Raw genomic sequence first — 17,716 nt, 5'->3', positions numbered from 1 at the left:
CTGCTGAAGAAACTTCCCAAGAAGGATGTACTCCATCTGTAAAATTGCTGATATCTGCAGAGAAGAGAGACTTCCTCCCAAATCATATTTTATGTTGAGAGGAGGATAAAATCTTCTTTATCACACACTGTTCCAGAGATTTTTTTCCCTTTCCCACTTACCACATCCAGTACAAGACAATACAACATGACCTGTTCTCAAGCTGCTCTAACTCTAGAACTCTTTGGAAGATGCCCATCTAAGACTTCTGCTTAACACCGTGCAGTATTTTTTAATAATGTATGTATACAGATCTTATTTAACACTTCCCTCGTCAAGAAATCTCACAGGATAGCGGGCATAACAGCAATGAAATCCAAAGTTTGGAGAGTTTCCACTAAAAGTGGAAACCTTAAATTTAACCTCATTGGGTTCAAGCAACGCAAAAAATAAAGGCTACATTTTGCAATGGACTATTTCATTGTCAAGCTGTACTGCAAATTGCCTTCTTTTATTGTTGCCTCTCCAAATCTTTCAACATTTCTGTTTCTCAGGAATTTCTCCTACATTTTCTGTATTGTGAATTTTAGTTTTGTTTTTGTTTTTTCAAGTCAGATTCACTTAAAACAACTGGCTTTTGGGTTTGTTTATGTCTCTTCTTCCTTGGCACTAATGCTCTTTCCTCAAGTGTAATTCAATACAGGCATTTCTCCTTTCCTGTATAAAATGTAACTTATTAAACAAACTAACATAAATCTCTAAAACAGCCTATTTAAAAGTTACTTTAACAACAATATTCTGTCATGCTCTTGATTATGGTACCAACATAGTGCCACGGACTTTCATGTGACAGTTGCACATTCTTCACCTGTCTCTTAAGAAGCAAAGACCAAACAAATAAAACCCACAACCTAGCTTTCCCCCTTGAAAACGAAAGGTTTATTCTGTAATTGCTATGTTACAAAAAAAAAAACAACAAAAAAACTTCACATCCTGTTAGACTGCAACATATTTTTGAAGTGTGATATTGAATCACTGAACTACCGTTGCCACAGTTAGGGTAGAGGCACACAGCCAGACAAATGCAAGGTGCCCTAAGGCGTGAATGTCCATTGTAAAGCTTTACCACAGAAATGGCCTATTGACATTATTTTACCACTTGTTAATCTGTGGTTATATCTGACCCATCTTTTATTTATCCTCCATTTATAAATTTCTATTTATACCATTGAAAAGTGTGAGTGTACCTTTACTAACCTTTCACTTTTTTTTTTAAAGGGTGCTAACTTGAAGGTAGGCCTAGGGCCTCAGTGAGAGTAAAGCACCAGCACCTACAGCCCTGGAAATACATGTTTCTAAAACTTGTAGTAGGTGACACTATACAGTGATAAGAGCTGGAAAGCAGAAGCCATTACCCAAAGTATCTTAAACAATTTAAAAAAAAAAAAAAAAGGGGGTGGTGGTGGTGAAGATGGAAGTTCCTGAAAGCCTAGCATTGCTATCACTTTTAAAACAAAAAAAAACCTGTCCTGATTATCATATGTACCCCCTAAAAAGCAGTTAGTAGAACTGAAAGAAAGAGAAAAAGGCCTCACTGGTACTCCAAGAGATAAACCACAGCCACCAAAACTGCTCTCCTACACTACACATGTGAGGTACTTACCCTACTAGGCTTCAAGAGAAACATCTTACAGTGGCTGCCACAGCTTGAACTGCTGCTTCCTTTTCACTTTCAAAGACCTTTGCTTTTTGAAACATAACTTCACAATGGAAGAGCTAAGCAAACCCCAGATCTCCATGAGTGAGGTGGAAAGCTTTTTGCCATGGCAGCCAAGATACCTGGAAGCGGAGAAGTGCTGGAAGCGGCAGGAAGGGGCGGGGCCACCTGTGCACACCAAAAACTCGTAAAAATGTTTAAAATTTGTTAAAACAATACAATAAAACCAAAATGAACTGGAGACCTCAGATCTTACACAGAAGTTCCAAAAGGCACAGACACTTTACTGCAATTTCTGATCAATACCACAGCTTCCCTCTTCTGGAAACACCAAGAAAATATTGTTTTGCCGTGGTATTTGAAGCTTGGCTTCAACTGGGAAACAGCAGATAAGTCTTCAGAGTACAGAAGCAGAAGAAAATAGAAATAATGTTTTTAAACTTGAATCCATATTTTCAGAAACTACACTTTCAGACACGAACCTATTTATTTTCCTCTCTATAAATGCTATATAAGAAGAGTTGCAGTGGTTGTGCTTCACCAAATGCATATATTTGTATGTTCCAACATCTGTTGCTTTTGCAAAATCACGGGCATACTTTTTTCCAAACAAGAAGCTGCACTTTTGACTTCTTAAGTACTATTTCAGATAATTGAACCGTGTCAGGTTATCACAAAATCGCATGCATGACAGCCAATTTCAAATTCATTGATTCCTGTATTATATGTAATTTAAAGTAAGGAATAATAAAATTTTTCAACACCACAGTCCTGATGTAGTTAAGCATCATGGATCAAAAAGACAGTAGCTCCGTGTTCTTATTAAGTATATTAACCATGTTTGGTTTGGTCATTCACCACTAGCTAGTTTTTATTAAGGATGTTTTAAACTACAGGCTCTGCTCTAGCACAAAGTAAATAAATACATCATCAAAAGAAATCAATTTTTAGATGAATACACATGTATATGAGTCATGAACAGTACAAAACTAAGAAATATTTTTAAGATTCTCTAGTATTCCTCTGCCCTCCCCCCGAAATATGTAACACAATTTCTAACAGATATTCACCTGATAAACATGCTTCTGTTATGTTCTGCTGGTCATTTACGCTACGTATGTTGTTACGCTAGGAATATGAAACAATACCGTAAGTAAGGCAAATGTTTTAATTCCAACTCCATAAAATTCTATTAATGTCAAATATTATTTGTTTTTATTATCTAAATAATCCAGCTTAGGCTGTCACTCACTCCTTTTTATTCATTTTTTGTTTTGTCTTACTGCGTGCATCTCTCACAAAGTGAAAAATGTCTATTTAAAGATAAGTGGAAATGCTACAGCATGCAACGTTTTCATGTCAAAATAATTACATTATTATATTCTGAGTTAAATAATATAACATAGGAAAACATTTTGATATGGATTTGACAGTTGCAATCCTGGCAGGATCAAATCAACTTCTTCCCAACTAATTTCTGCTGGATAAAAACAAACAAAAAGCTCCCAAACCCAAATCAGCAACCCCTTCAAAGCCCCGTCACTGAAACCGGTCATGACAGAAGGAAATTCTCTTGGATTTTTTCTTGGAGGCTGAGCCAAGTTCTGATCTGTCACAGCATCCTGCTCTGCTCTCAAAAGCCAGAGGAATTATACTGGCCTGGAACATGACAGTTGGCAATCAAGATTGTTATGAGTTGATATTGGAAATATTTTCAAAATAAATAAACAAAAAGGTTCTCTCTCTTTCAATCTCATCAAACTAGTCTCTATCATGGAAAAAAATTGTTTCTTTGCTAAAAGAGAGGACTTGAAAATTGTGTAAGTGGAGGCGTGGTTGTGAGTCAATAAGGTAACAGCTGAGGTCTTGTACACTTGTGAAACATGTCCAAAGAGTTTCTTGTGCACTCTTTATCTTCACAGCAGTAATACCCACAGCTTTGAGCATGCTCCCCCCACAACAGATACATTTCTACTGGTTGACACTACCACATTTTCTGATGGGGAGATGATGTAATACTCCTTCAGGAATGGAAGATTTTTTTTTTTTGACTTAATAAACCAAATTCAAGCTGCACTGAGACACTTCTCTGTAATATGCTGCATTTCTGTACAAATATCACGCTCAATTTTTGTGTCCTACAGAATAAAACATTTTCCATACTGCTGTTCTTTACATAGCCTCACAGCCCTTAATAAAGACTTTATCTCCACCCATTTCTTAGAGAAAAGAGCATAACTACATTTTCATATCTTTGACATAAATGCTTTGTTTTTTAAGGATACAGAAAGATATCTCAAAAGAAATGTCTCCTGTGCAGTTATTATGCTTCATTAAGTATAATAATTAAAATAATTTTATTTGCAGTATTAATTTAAATCTTGGAGATCAAGTAAGGATCCTGTTTTTTTCTGTCTGTGTTCACAAACAATGCATCTGTGTGTTTCTTCTAAAGGTCACTATAATTCAAACTGGTCTTAAGACTTGTATGCTTAGTAGATACAAGCTGAAGTTAGCTACCATTTAACATCAAGATGACGACAGATTCACATCACCTATGGACCCAGGCCAAATCTGGGAGCTTAAAATAGTTCCTGGCAAGTATACAGTAAAACGATTGCCTTTTATAAGCATAGAAGAATTATACAAAGATACACATGGATACCAAGTATTAAGGCTTAAACTGTCCCACAGAAATTTCACTTCATGATTCCAGCAAATTATTATTTTCTTCACTTGACCCTTTCCCTTCTGATTACAATTTTCTCACTTTTTATTAGCATCATAAGTCCTGATCATTTACATTTTGCATCACCCTTTTCACATGCTTTCTGTTTCCTGTTACTCAATGTATTTTCCTCCTGGTGTTTCTCTGTATTTTGATATTGTAATGTAATAAATGCATATTTGCTGTTATGATGAATTTAAGAGAAAGATTTGTATTCCCCATGTCATTCTGGCACAGCACAGTGTTACAGAATGAAAAACCAGCAAATATAACACTTTACAGTACCCTTTTCAGTCAGTCTACTAAAGGTAGACTTATGACTTATTTAATATATACTAACAGAGTTTCCATCTGTTTAATTTTAATAACATATCAGAACAAAGCCACCATAAAATGTCCTGAATATTAATTCTCTTCTCTTACCATGCAGTAAACCACTGTGGTTTCAAAACGCACTGTTAGACGTATTTATAAATTAAGTGCGTGCGATAGCGAGTAATAAATGAGCACAAATTTGAACATATATCAATATAGGAAAAACAAATTTCTAAAAAGCAGTTTTAATCAACAAATGAAATTTTTGGTCCATGAGAAGTCAGCTGCATTCCCCTTGTCTTCAGTGAAGTCACAGTTTCACTCTACATGTACATGGCCATAGCCAGTGTTTTTCCAATCATCTTCATAGCTAACAGCAGATACTCACCCCAGATCTGCTCAACCAAATTCCAAAGAATAAAGTTTGGAAGGTGTAACTGAAAGCACATAACTTTCTAACTCCAGCTAGAGAACCTTTAAAATTCAAAACCAAAATGTATCAATGACGAAACTGAAGAGGCAAATCTGTCAGCATTACAGACAAGGTTTCAAAACTAATTTTAAGGGAAATAATAATTAAAGACATGCATGCCCTTCCACAACCCTCTGACACTATACAGGTTATGAAGAACAGGAAAAGGAGAGTTGGCATTTTGTGTAACACTGTTCACCATCTTCAGTAGGTCACTGGTCTTTTAAATAATCTCTAGTGAACAAATAAGATTTCAGAAAGTTTTTAGTAGATAATTACACTTCCTGATTTTGTAATTAGTGGAACTACATGTAATTACATAATAATTATGACGGTAATTACGTAATTAAGATGTATAATTATGTAGTAAAAAACATTATGGAAATAAAAGCCATCAACTGTATAAGCACAATACATTTTTAAAAATAAATTCTGTATCATCTGTTTAAAGCTACCATTTTCCTCAAAATATCAAAGTGATTATGAGCCATCACTGGCAAGTTCTAAAATACATTTCTTATGCGACTTAAAAATCATACAGATAATTGTATCTTTTTTTAAATCTCTTTAAAACCTTACGTTTATATTACCCTTCTGATGTCTAGGCACATACATACTGAATGGATTATACAGAGTTAAATTGTTTATATTTATATTTCCAATTCCTACTGAAATATTAAAAAAAAAAAAATAGCATTAATGTCAGAATTCTAGTATCTAAAAGACAGGATTATTATTTTTTTGAGTACACTGCCAGATCCATCAAATTTAAGAATCTTATAAAAGGAAGAAGATGCTAGTCTTGCATTTTCCACTAGAGAAAAAGAGCTTGCTGCTGTGAGAAGCAGTAGTCACTAAAAGAGGCCTTGTTGCTTCTGACTTGCATTTAACAACACCAAAACCCCAAACTTATTAACACAGATGAAATCAGAAAGAACGAAGCCTCTACAAGAAAAATGTCAGAGTTGCAGATAAAGAAGCAATGAAGAAAAAAGAGCTTTAAAGAATATTTTCTCTTTACAGACACTCATGAGAGAACTGATAAAGCAGCCAGACTACATTAGATAGAATAGCCTACTGCAAAGGCTATAACAAGTTGGCATGTATTTATATGCTTAAGTAGGAAAAAAATCCTGAAGAGCAAAATGAAAAGATATTTTTCCCACACAAAGAAAAAAGACCTCAGTAGCAGCAGGGTGTTTATTTGAAGAAGTCAAATAACCATTCCAGTTCAGGAGGAGTCAGTTAGTTAAGCCAACTACTTCACATCCCACCTGCAACATTACACACAATGTGCATGAAAAACAACTTCATTAATCAAAACTACTTTATTAGAGGTATGAGCCACAGAAAATGCAATCCTGTCATGCCACAGACATCCCACATTGTGGACATATCACAGCTGTTGTTACTTATTATTTCTATTTATTTCATTCACAGACAGAGAAAATAATTCACAAGAATTCTTAACTCCATGAGAGATGTCACAGGCTGTTAAGCTTAGTGTTCAGAGAAAGGGTTACAGAGACGTACAGTGGGTATAATGAGGTGTGCTTAGATTTGGTAGATTTAACAAAAAGACCCCATGAGCAGAAATAGAATGGAGGAAAAACAGATACAGTACAATGTCAAACTGGTAATAAAAAATACGATCATTATGGAAGGGTAACTGAAGATTTACATACACTACTTCAAAAATGTCAAAATACTTCAATGGATATTTTTTGTTTGGAGAAAAGTTAGTGAGATTTAAAAACATGTAAGAAAGTGACTCAACATTTTAGAAGTTCAAAAATCTTCCTCTACAGAACACATGAAGGAAAAATGAGCAAGTGCTTCTAAGGATATACTGAAAGATTAAATTAATGAATTTAGTATTAATGAATTATTAGTATTTTATAATCTCTTCAAAACAACTTGTTTGGAAGACAAAGTGCTTGAAACGTGCAGAAGAGTAATTGTTTGCTTGGATATAACGAGCACTAACTCTAGCGAAGTGAAGTCTCAGTGATACCATCTAGAGATGAGATGCCAGCAGAAAGGCTTTGTTTATTGAGTCATACTCCCGTCAAAAGGGTTTTGCCAAGTTCTGGCTAGTGCCATCTTAAAAATAAACCCACTAAAGTGTATATGCACATAGGTTATTTATATGATTTTCCTTTATCTTCTCCTGGAAAGCGTACATAATCAACTTTTACTGACTTCAACAAGTATTCTTCTGTAGTCTTTTTGCCTGCCTATCCATAAATGCCATATAGTTCTGATACCCAAAGTCTCCATTTTGTTATGCTAGTTTCACATACAATACAAGCCTACCAGCTCTCTTACTTAGTAGAAGAAGATCTCCTTCTTCTGCTTTGCTGAGCTTCCACACTGCATCATAGAGCAGGAACAACTTGCTCAGGCCCACCCACTTATCCTACTTGCAGTTTGTCTCCCTCCCTCAATCTCCCCATCACTTGACAGGAGTACACACACTAAACCACACTGACAAGCAGTTCTGCCAACGTCTCCATTATAAACTGTCTTCTTTCAAAGAATACCTCCATTAAAAATTCACTTCAACCTTCTACTTGGCGCACCAAGTTATGAACATACTGAGAAAAAAACACAATGTTGAAATTACAGGATTCACACACATATCCAGAGATGAATTTTATTTTTTTATCTAGGACATACAACCTGAAAAAGTTTCATTTTTCCCAGCAGTACTTTGCAGCTTATTCCTCCATAAAGTAAACTAGACACTTCTGGTGTTTGTATGCAAGGGTGAAGTGAGGCACATACACGGCCGCGATAGAAGTGGGAAAACATCCTCTGAGCACTCATTTGGATTTCCATGTGTATGGAAATACACATGTACACTTGTAAATGTGTACATTTACAAGTATATGATCTTATATATGCTAAGTAGAATATTTGATTATATTCTACTTCCACAAACTGGCAGATACTTTGAAGACATAGGTCTTCCTGACAAACAAGAACATTTTCCAAATCGATTCTCTCATCCTCTCTTCTACTTATCCATCAAGCTGATATGCCCAGGCTTTTTTGGAATCTGACAATCAGAGGCTCAGTAGTCGAACATATTCTGCAAAAGAATATACTGCAGCATCTTTGCAATTTCTGTCCCTGAAATACTTAAATGCACTGCAAACAACACTCATGACCCTACCTCTCTTATAACAGGGATGATGGTGGAAAGGTGGTGGCTTTCAGTCCCATTTTATAGTGTGATACAGACACCCTACAAACAGGATCCTATTTCTCTAAGAAACAGCACGATCTGAACAACCTCAATGATATTAATGCACTACTTTTGGAATAACGTTGTAGTCATTGTGAATAAGGAAACTACAGAATTCTTATCCAGGCTTCCATAAAGACTTAATTTATGCTAGGAGGGGGAACTGAACTAGAGACGTCTGTGTGAGGCACAGTAGTTTTACCGACTTTATGTGGGCTCCGTTTCTCTTCATTTTTAAAGGTTTTCATTTTACTGTAGAAGCAAAATGAAAACAGTAATATCTTTGAATATTTAACAATACCAATTTTTGAATGGGATAATGATATAAAGCTTACTACACTCTATTTTGATTTCCTGATGACATAGCCATTAAAATACATTGGTTTCCATTTCTGAAGTTAAAGCATACAGAGTGAGTATACTCCTGTATTTAAACATCACATGTTTAAATCACTGATAGTTTTCCTATCTTTTTTCCATCCAAATGAACAGAGGATACTTTGCTACTCCTACTGCTTTTTGCTGTTCTGACTGTGCACCTAAGCAGCAATATCCTACCCAGCTTTGCGAACCTCTAAGTATAAGGAAGCACTGAAAACATTTTGAGTGCATTATGAGTCACAATGGAGCAGTTTCTCCTTTCCTTTTTTAATTAAAAAAAATAATTCAGAGCAAATAGACCTGACACTATTACTGGCAGCTGTAAATTAGTGCTTTTGGCACAGCGATACCGAAAATTAAATTGTTTTTGACCTGATACTAACTGTGTACAGTTCCTGATTTAGACAGACAGCAAAGGAATTTCAGAGCTTCACTTATTTAGCACGGAAACTAGGACCCTCGCACAACGTTAACATACTAAACTATATCATCATGAGAGACCTTAAACTTTCAGACGAAGAGAACCAATTGCTTGGAGGTAAATGCTACAAATAATAATAAATAATAACATAACAGATAATAATAATAAATGCTACAAATTAAAACCAATAATTATATAACCTAGATATTCCTGAATAGTATAACTGACAGCTAACATCACCAGTCACTGAAATAGTAAAACATCATGTAGACCAATCAGCTTATTTTTAATTCTTATAGGCAGAGGATAGACCAAAATCTAGTTGTAAACATGAAGATGACAAGAAGTAGAATAATAAACCACAGGGATGTATAAAACTACAGGGATGTAGAAAAAATTAAATCATGTCAGCCACTGTAATTTCCTTGGGTAACAGAACCCAGATTAGAGGATATCTAGTAGAGGTTACATCCTAACTTCAGTCTGGCTTTTGAAATTGTCTTCCATGATATTAAGGAAAATCCAGGAAATGTGAATGAAACGAAGGCCAACCGGTACAGTGCAAATGAGCTGAAATGATAAAAAGAGCATTAATAGACACCTGGATAAATATAATATGCGGGGGAAGAATCAACATAGGTTGTGTTGCAAGGCAAGACCCATCTCACAAACCTATTAATAATCTCGTGAAGCGTTCAACAAGCATGTGAACAGGGATGATCCAACTGATACTGTCCATTTGGGGATCTTTGTAAATGTCTCCTACCTAAACCTTTTAAAAAGAAAAACAGGCATGGCTTAAGAGGGTATAGATAAATACCAAAGATAAGAAACACAGCTGAAGTTGTAAGTTCTTATGATGGAAAACTGTCACCAATGGAGTTCCACAGCCACCTCGACTATATTCATAAGTGACCTGGGAAAGGAAGGTTGTCAATAAAGATATCAACTTGCTTGTAACATTATGCTATGCTAGAGTCAGTAGTAAAGAACACCAGGAAGATCTTGGCAATCAGCTAATGAAATGGGAAATTAATTTAGCTTAGATAAACATAAAGCAATAGGCCTAAGTTCTTTTCTAAACCCTAATTATGCAAAAAATGAACTCTGACACGATCATAAGCAGATTCTAACAGATAGTTCCATAAAAACCATCACCTAGAAGTCAAACAGTACAAAACCACAAAAAAGTATTAGCAATTACTTGGAGAAAACAGAGAACAAAGCAGGTAGTATCATCTACACCACAGTATAAATCCATGGTTCACCTGCATCTTGAAAGCTCTGTCCCTTTCTTGGCTCCCATCACAAGGAGGAGAAAGTTCCAAGGCAAGTGAACAAAGATGTTAAATTGTTTCCAAATGTGGAAATATTAAATAGATCAGGAGTCTTCAAAGTGGAAAAGACACGACAAAGATTTGCTGGTGGGATCTGAGAGGTTTACAAGTTTAGTACCAGCATGAAATAATGTAGGGACCTGTTGTTGTCCTGTCTTCCAGCACAAGAACCAAGAAACTAGAGGGAAACAGCCACTGTTTAAACCCAAAACAAAAACTTCATGCAATAACTGCTGGACCTGTAGGCATCCTTGATACCTAGTGAATGGATGAACTCAAAGGAAGACTAGATGAGTTCCATTAAAAAAAAGTCTCCGGAAGTTACTAGATAACATATCCAGTGGACAAAGTCTTTAAGATTAAATACTTAGAGGCTGGGAGAGTCTTTGGGAAACAGCAACATGTATAGTTGCACTGTTCTTGTATTCTTCCTTTGGCACTTGTCAGAGACAGGGATCAAACAAGGCTATATGGACTTTTGTCTGATTCCATATACTTCTGCTGGTCTTAGATTTTCAAGAACGTATTAGGAAAACATGGTGAACTTTGGTTAGAAAAGCATGACTATCACCTGCCCAGGGCAAAATGATGGGAGGTCTTCAATGAGACTCATTCTCTGCACAGGTATTTGTCAGGGTGCTGGTCTATATACTTTTTTTGAGACCTGAAGTAAGAAATATAGTGTATTCCCTGATTTGTCTATAATTTAGATTTTGTAGACAATGTAAAACTGGCAGGAGCTGTAAGTATGCCAGAAGATCAGATTAGGGCTTAAGATAATTTTGAGGAAGTGGATCTGATTTGAAACCTTCCTCCACCACACTAACAAAGAAAAGCAAGAAGTACTGTTCCTTTGTACAAATCAGAGAATCATTAAGGTGGAAAAGAACTCCAAGATCATCTGGTCCAGCTGTGCCCCCTCCACCAGTATTACCCATTAAACAATATCCCTGAATAGAATCATGGTACATACATCAGTACATGTCCACAAATAAACACAGGGTGCAAAAATGGTTAGAAACAACAATTCATGACAGCATATAATGGTTACAATAGAACAGAAATGAAATGAGTGAACAATGTTGTTACAAACATTGTGAACACCATAGTGGTATGAATAAACAGAAGAGCTGTCTGTAAAACACGTTAATTAATCTTTCTGCTGCGTTCCACTCTGGTGGAATGAATCTGACCTACTGAAGGTCTATTTATTGATGGTTCTTTAACAACAACAACAAATAATAATAGAAATACACACACGCAAAAAAAAAAACAACACAACAAAACATACAGAGAATTAGAAAACTCTTCCCTAAAACCTCTCCAAAAAGTTCAGGTTTGTCGTTAAAAATGACACAGAAGATAACATATAGGCTTTAAATATGCATAATTCTCTTAAAGAAAAAGAATAGAACATTGCCCATCATGCACAAAATAAGCTTTAGAAAACAACATTCACCACAGATGTACAGAAAAAGTCTCTATGGTAAGTAGAGAAGAAGAAACTGGTTGAAAAAATCTGGCAGGCTGTAGAACCTGCATCACCAAAATTTTATTTTATCTTATTTCTATTTAGTTTTTTAATTTATCCTCTCTTTAAAATGCTGGCTGGACAGACAATCCTATTGATCCTCTTGCAAGAAAAGGGAGCAGGATGGATGACTTTTGAACTCCCACTGACTTCACAATTATTCTTTTAGATTCCATCTCAATAAATAGCACAGACCTCCAACATAAATAGCAGAACAAACAGAAGCCTGTTCTGCAATTAAGGTTCTCTGTTTTGAAGGGGCAGATACAAAAAATGCAGGCAAACTAGCAGTGGAATCTCAAGGTTCTGAACGGAGAGAAAGCACAAATTCCTTCCAACTACAGCAGAAAACACATTTATAACATGAATCTCCAGCCACTGAAAACTCTTTATAGAAGACCACTTCCAGATAAGTAACAACCTAGAACTGCTATCAAGAATAAACAAAGCTATAAGCATGAAGAACCAGTCTTTAAAAACACAGGAAAAATGGTGATAAAATGCATAATTGCAAAAAGTCCATGACATTTAGGCTTTCTACAACAATTTCTCTAAATAAATAATAAAAAAAAGCAAAGACCCTCCCCAAACCAAACCAAGAGTAAATAAATGGCTTTTTCACCTAAGTAATAAAGAAGAAACCGAACATACCAAAGATATACAAAACCTAAATTAATTTTTTACTGCTCTCTTTGGAAAGCACAGTGCTGCTACTCACAGGTCAAGGACAGAATGGCTTGTGAACAGTGGCACAGAAACATTTTTTTTTCTTTCAAGAGAAAAAAAAAAAAAAAAGCTTTATGTTTTTAAGAGAGTTCACTAAATTTCCAGTTCAGGACTAAATTGGCATATGAAAATTATTTCAATACTACAAAGTTTTACATTAATTGTGACAAATCAATACACTGTGCTGAAGTTGAACCGCCCAAGAGAAGAGACGGTCCTGGCAGAGTTCTAACAATTCCTTGAGAACTGCTCTGGAAATTAAGTTTATGTAACTTTCTCCAACTAGGGGTGAGGGTCCAGGGAACATTTTCTGATTAAGGCAGAAGGTGGGAAATCATGAGAATGCAGAAGCCATCATACTGTTTTTCAGAAATAATTCATTAACATTGAAGTCTAAAATTATAAATGAGATTAAGTGGTCCAAAATGAATGAAACCAAGATAATGAAAGTAAAAACAAAATAATAATAAAAAAGCCCTAAACCTGAGATACAAACTTCTGATTCAGAAATCACAGGAGGAAAAAAAAACCTCAGATCTCAAGATTTCTTTCATCACATAACTACAAGTTAATGATATAATGCAGCTATGAACTATGAGCTATATGTGACTCAAGAGAGCAACACAAGAGTTACTTCCAGCAAATGTACAGGTGCAGTGTATGAGACAGTGGATAGATGCCATCCAGAATACCACGCTCTTTCTAGTTCCTCATGTTCAAAAATGAATTCAACCTAGAAAAGTCTAGAGGTATTAGCAGGAAGGATCATACAACAGAGACCAACTCCTACTACAGAAAGCTGTAAGTGTCTTAATTTAAAATAAAATAGATATGTCACCACTGTTTCTAAAAACACAGTGGAGAACATCAGGGAGGGGAAATAAACATTTAGTAAATGAACATAAACTAGCCAAACAAGTTAGAATGGGAAAAATATAGTGAGTTTTCAGTCATCATCAGATGAGGCTCTGAAACATATAGTAAACAACAATGAAAGGTGAAGAACCACCCACAGGTTTCAAAATAAAGTGCCAAAAACTTGTAACCTCTGTGAGATGTGATGGTCTGCAGTAGCAGGGGATTGAATATGATCACCCTTGAAACCACTTCTATTTTTATATCCTTATATTAGACAGGAGATCTACACACAAAGACATCCAGCTTCAGCTAGTATTAGATACCACTATTTGACATCCCTTCAGTACATCTACAAAGTTATATTAGACTGAGATGACCATACAGGGTGACCTTCCTTGCATGTACAAAACCATTCTGAAGTGCGAGCATCAGATTGAGTTCGCTGTCTTGAGAGGGATTAAGAAAGGAAATGAGGAACTCTAAAAGAAGAAACTTAAACATAACAGGCCAAAAACAGACTGCTGGCTTATTTGAGCATTTTCTTAGCTTTTTTTTTTTTTTTTTTTTTTTTTTTAACAGCTATGTTGGTTTTCATATAAAGCTTTTCAAAATAACAACATTTAGGAAGACTGATTCTTATCTCTTTCCACCACCCAGCAACTTAGCTGGTGATACAGGTCAGTGCTGGGGAAAGACTTCTACAGCAGAACAGCCATCAGATCAGCAGTCTACAGAGGTAGCGCTTTTTGTTCACCGGCACCACCAAGAGCACAATGGAAGTGCTCTCTGTGAACAACGCACAAAGGTGGGCTCCACATTCAGTTTTATTCAGAACGCCCCATAAACCATGTATTAGCCCACAATCAGAAATATTCCTGTCAGCTTGAGAATCATTTAGCTGCACAAAAACCATAAATACATTATAGCTTGGAGATGGTAAATATTCCAAATATTATGGTAATTGGAAGATGACAAGACGAAAATAAGTCTTCCTAACATTATATTAATTTGTGGTTTTAGCAGAGCTTTGTAGACAATTACCTTTGCTGCTTTCTTGTGACATCATATTCTCCTCAGTAAAAAGGGTCTCTCAAACATTAAGTCAAATATGTGTTAACTGGTTTCTTTTGGATATTGCATGAATATGTTTTAATTAATCTATTTACTGAAGTTGACATGTCCTTCCAACTTTGTGCAAAGAGATTTCTCTAATGGCATAATATGTAGGAAAAGCACTTTTTCCAAAGCACAATTGCTTCAAAAGAACAAAGGAGACATAATCTTAAATCTGTTATTCCAACATAACACATTCCTCAATTCCCACCATCCTACTTTCTTCTGTTTTCTCTTCTACATTACAGGATAATTTGAAGAGTACAACTGTATAGTTCGCGTTTCTAGAATGCAAGTTGCTATTAAGCTATAGTTAATTAATTAAAAATCTAAACTTACCTTTATCCTCCTCAGTAATCACTTTATCCATTGCATACTCCACATCAAAGATGTACCGGTAAAAGCACAGCTGAGTGTACAGGGCCTTATCAGAATACTGTAATACAAAAAGGTAGTAATTAAAAACCCAACTGAAAAGTGTGTCGCTTGCACTTATTTCTATGCCTGCTATCAAAAGCTGATTCTTTCTGTACTTTTCTAACAGATTATACGTTCTGTTCACGTAATATTTTGTACTATTATTACTATTATGCCAAATCTCTTTATTATGTCTCTGTACACTTTTTCCTCACAATTTAAATCATTTATATAAATCATACTAAACTTATCCATTCTTATAGACACATAAATCACATTTATCTAGTCTATTCTATTTTGGGACAAAAATAAGAGTCATAAGAAGGATGGGACAAACAAATAACTTTGGTACTTTAGTATATTGCACAATGCAATGATCTCAAAAAAGAAAAAGAATTAACATGTATTTTTGATGAATACAGGTGTTTGGCTATATTCCCTCCCCAGACACACACACAGCTGTGGTTACATAAATTGTGAACATTCAAATAAGAACAGGTGCATATGTACCTTTACAGCTATGTCATCACCTTACTCTCTCTACACATCTGTGAAGGGCTACTGCATGTTAGCAATCACACGTTTAGATCACAAATCTGCAGGTGTGTACATGTGGAATATCACATTCAATTAAATGCTCTGAATGTCAGCGATGTCGAGCCTCTGTGCTATTCCTCTAGTTCAAAAGTACATGCCTCTGTGCCTTCATGTCACCACTGCCATTCTGTGCATTAGAAGATTGCTCAAATAGACATGAGATTCACCTTACCCATGCTACAACTAAGCCCTTTCAAGTTAATTGTCTTGAACTCTTGTCCAATAAAACCATGTCCCAGTCCCTGCTGTTTAAGATACTGGGGCTGAAATATTGACCAACAATGGTTTGAAGACTTGTGCCTTACAAACGTCTTGATCAAGAACAAAATAACCATAACTGCACCAAATGTGGAAGTAGCGTCCATTTTAATACATTTAGTATATATGTAGAGATGAAATCTTGGGGATTTTCTTGATGATTCTTGATGAGCTATGAAGCCAACAAAGAATGTCATTGGGCCAATGTTAAATTGACACTCAGTATGCTACAAGGAACACGAGACTGAAAATGCAAAGGAAGAGCAACTGGTAAACTATTTCTGCTTATTGGAATTCTGCTTTCATTTAGCTTTTTACATTTCTACCCAACCAAGCCAAGTTTTATTACTTCAGCTAATTTTACACTTCTACTGACAGGTTATAAAGTATCTATAACTATTAAGCAACTCACATGGAGACATTTGACAACCATTACTACTGCTTAGTTATTTTTTTTTATATATTTTAACATTATACTTTTTTCCACTTCATGTAAACCTATTTTAAAAAAAGACACACAGAAGCTTATTTTATTCCTTATTAGCTATTCTACGATATGCATCATCATTATACTATTATACACCAGTTATTTTTAGTAAATCCTGATTACTGCTTCCTGAAGAAGAAAAAAGGAGGACGACAGCGATTAAGTTATTTGTTTAGTTTTTTAGATTCAGCTGTAATTGCTGGTACACATCTCCCTGACTGCACACATGAAGCAGGTTGAATAGAACACTGAAATTACCTCCTTCATAATAGTTTGTTTTGATAATGTATTGTGTGTCGAGATGATGAGAAACAGTTGCTGTCAATTTGATTAGCCATTATATTTTTATGTTAATTGCCATTATTGGGTCCATTCTGTTTAGTGTCACCATAGAAGCCATACAATGTTAGCATAAATAACAAATTGGAGTAAATTAGGAAGATATATTTTTGCCAATTCATTTTAATTGCCCCTCAGTCCTTCCGTCGGTTAACGCAGCTGTTGACCCATAATAAGCGCTAGGTCAATATAGCTGCTTGTCAATTCAGAAATGCAAAGTGCTGTGTTGCTGGTAATGGATATACAACAACCTTTGCCAGCCAACTGAAGCAAACGAATGACAACCCACATGAAAGAATAAAGCATCAGCTATAGAGTTTAGTGACCTGATATTAGTAGGCAGGCTAATTGAAAGTCACTGCTTAAATGGATAAAGAAAATACAAAACTCAGGATGTAAAAATTTACACTCGCACACATAAGTATACACACACATATACATACACAAACTTTTTTTTTCTTTTTTATTTATTTTTAATGATAATGTGCTAATACCTCCTTCCCTTTAGCTTCCTGCCACATTTTACAATTAATCATCTGGTGGAAAACAAATGGTTTTGAAGACTTCCATGCGACTACAAGGATTACAGTGTACTTGTGAAACTAAGGAACAGGTACCTTGAATGTAAAAGGACAGTAAGAATGACTTGTATCATCACTCCATACACTTCATGTTCTGATAACCTGTACGCTAAAAAAGAAAAAAAAAAAGGAAAACCCTAACCCTAGAACTTCAAACCCAAGTTATCTTTTACGCTTAATGGTGAATTTTTGTGCAAAGAAAACTTGAC

The 17,716-nt window shown here is 35.4% G+C and overlaps 1 protein-coding gene across 2 annotated transcripts in view; it reads right to left on the bottom strand.

Annotated features, from left to right (window-relative positions):
- Positions 1 to 17,716, bottom strand: part of POLA1 (DNA polymerase alpha 1, catalytic subunit) — a 200,738-nt gene that overhangs the window by 28,749 nt on the left and 154,273 nt on the right. Inside the window, exons 36-37 of one of the 2 annotated variants that reach the window (XM_072027409.1) lie at positions 15,168 to 15,264; positions 2,805 to 2,824 (exon numbers count right to left, since the gene is read on the bottom strand). In XM_072027409.1, coding sequence (XP_071883510.1) covers positions 2,820 to 2,824; positions 15,168 to 15,264 — 102 coding nt within the window. In that variant the 3' untranslated portion in view covers positions 2,805 to 2,819. Of the gene's footprint in view, positions 1 to 2,804; positions 2,825 to 15,167; positions 15,265 to 17,716 lie in introns of those variants that run through there. The other variant, XM_027449032.3, reaches the window with a different exon arrangement.

This window comes from Anas platyrhynchos, chromosome 1, assembly GCF_047663525.1.
Source record: "Anas platyrhynchos isolate ZD024472 breed Pekin duck chromosome 1, IASCAAS_PekinDuck_T2T, whole genome shotgun sequence".
NCBI lineage: Eukaryota > Metazoa > Chordata > Aves > Anseriformes > Anatidae > Anas > Anas platyrhynchos.
The sequence above is the reverse complement of the archived record's forward strand: the minus strand, read 5'-3'. Positions and strand labels throughout refer to the sequence as shown.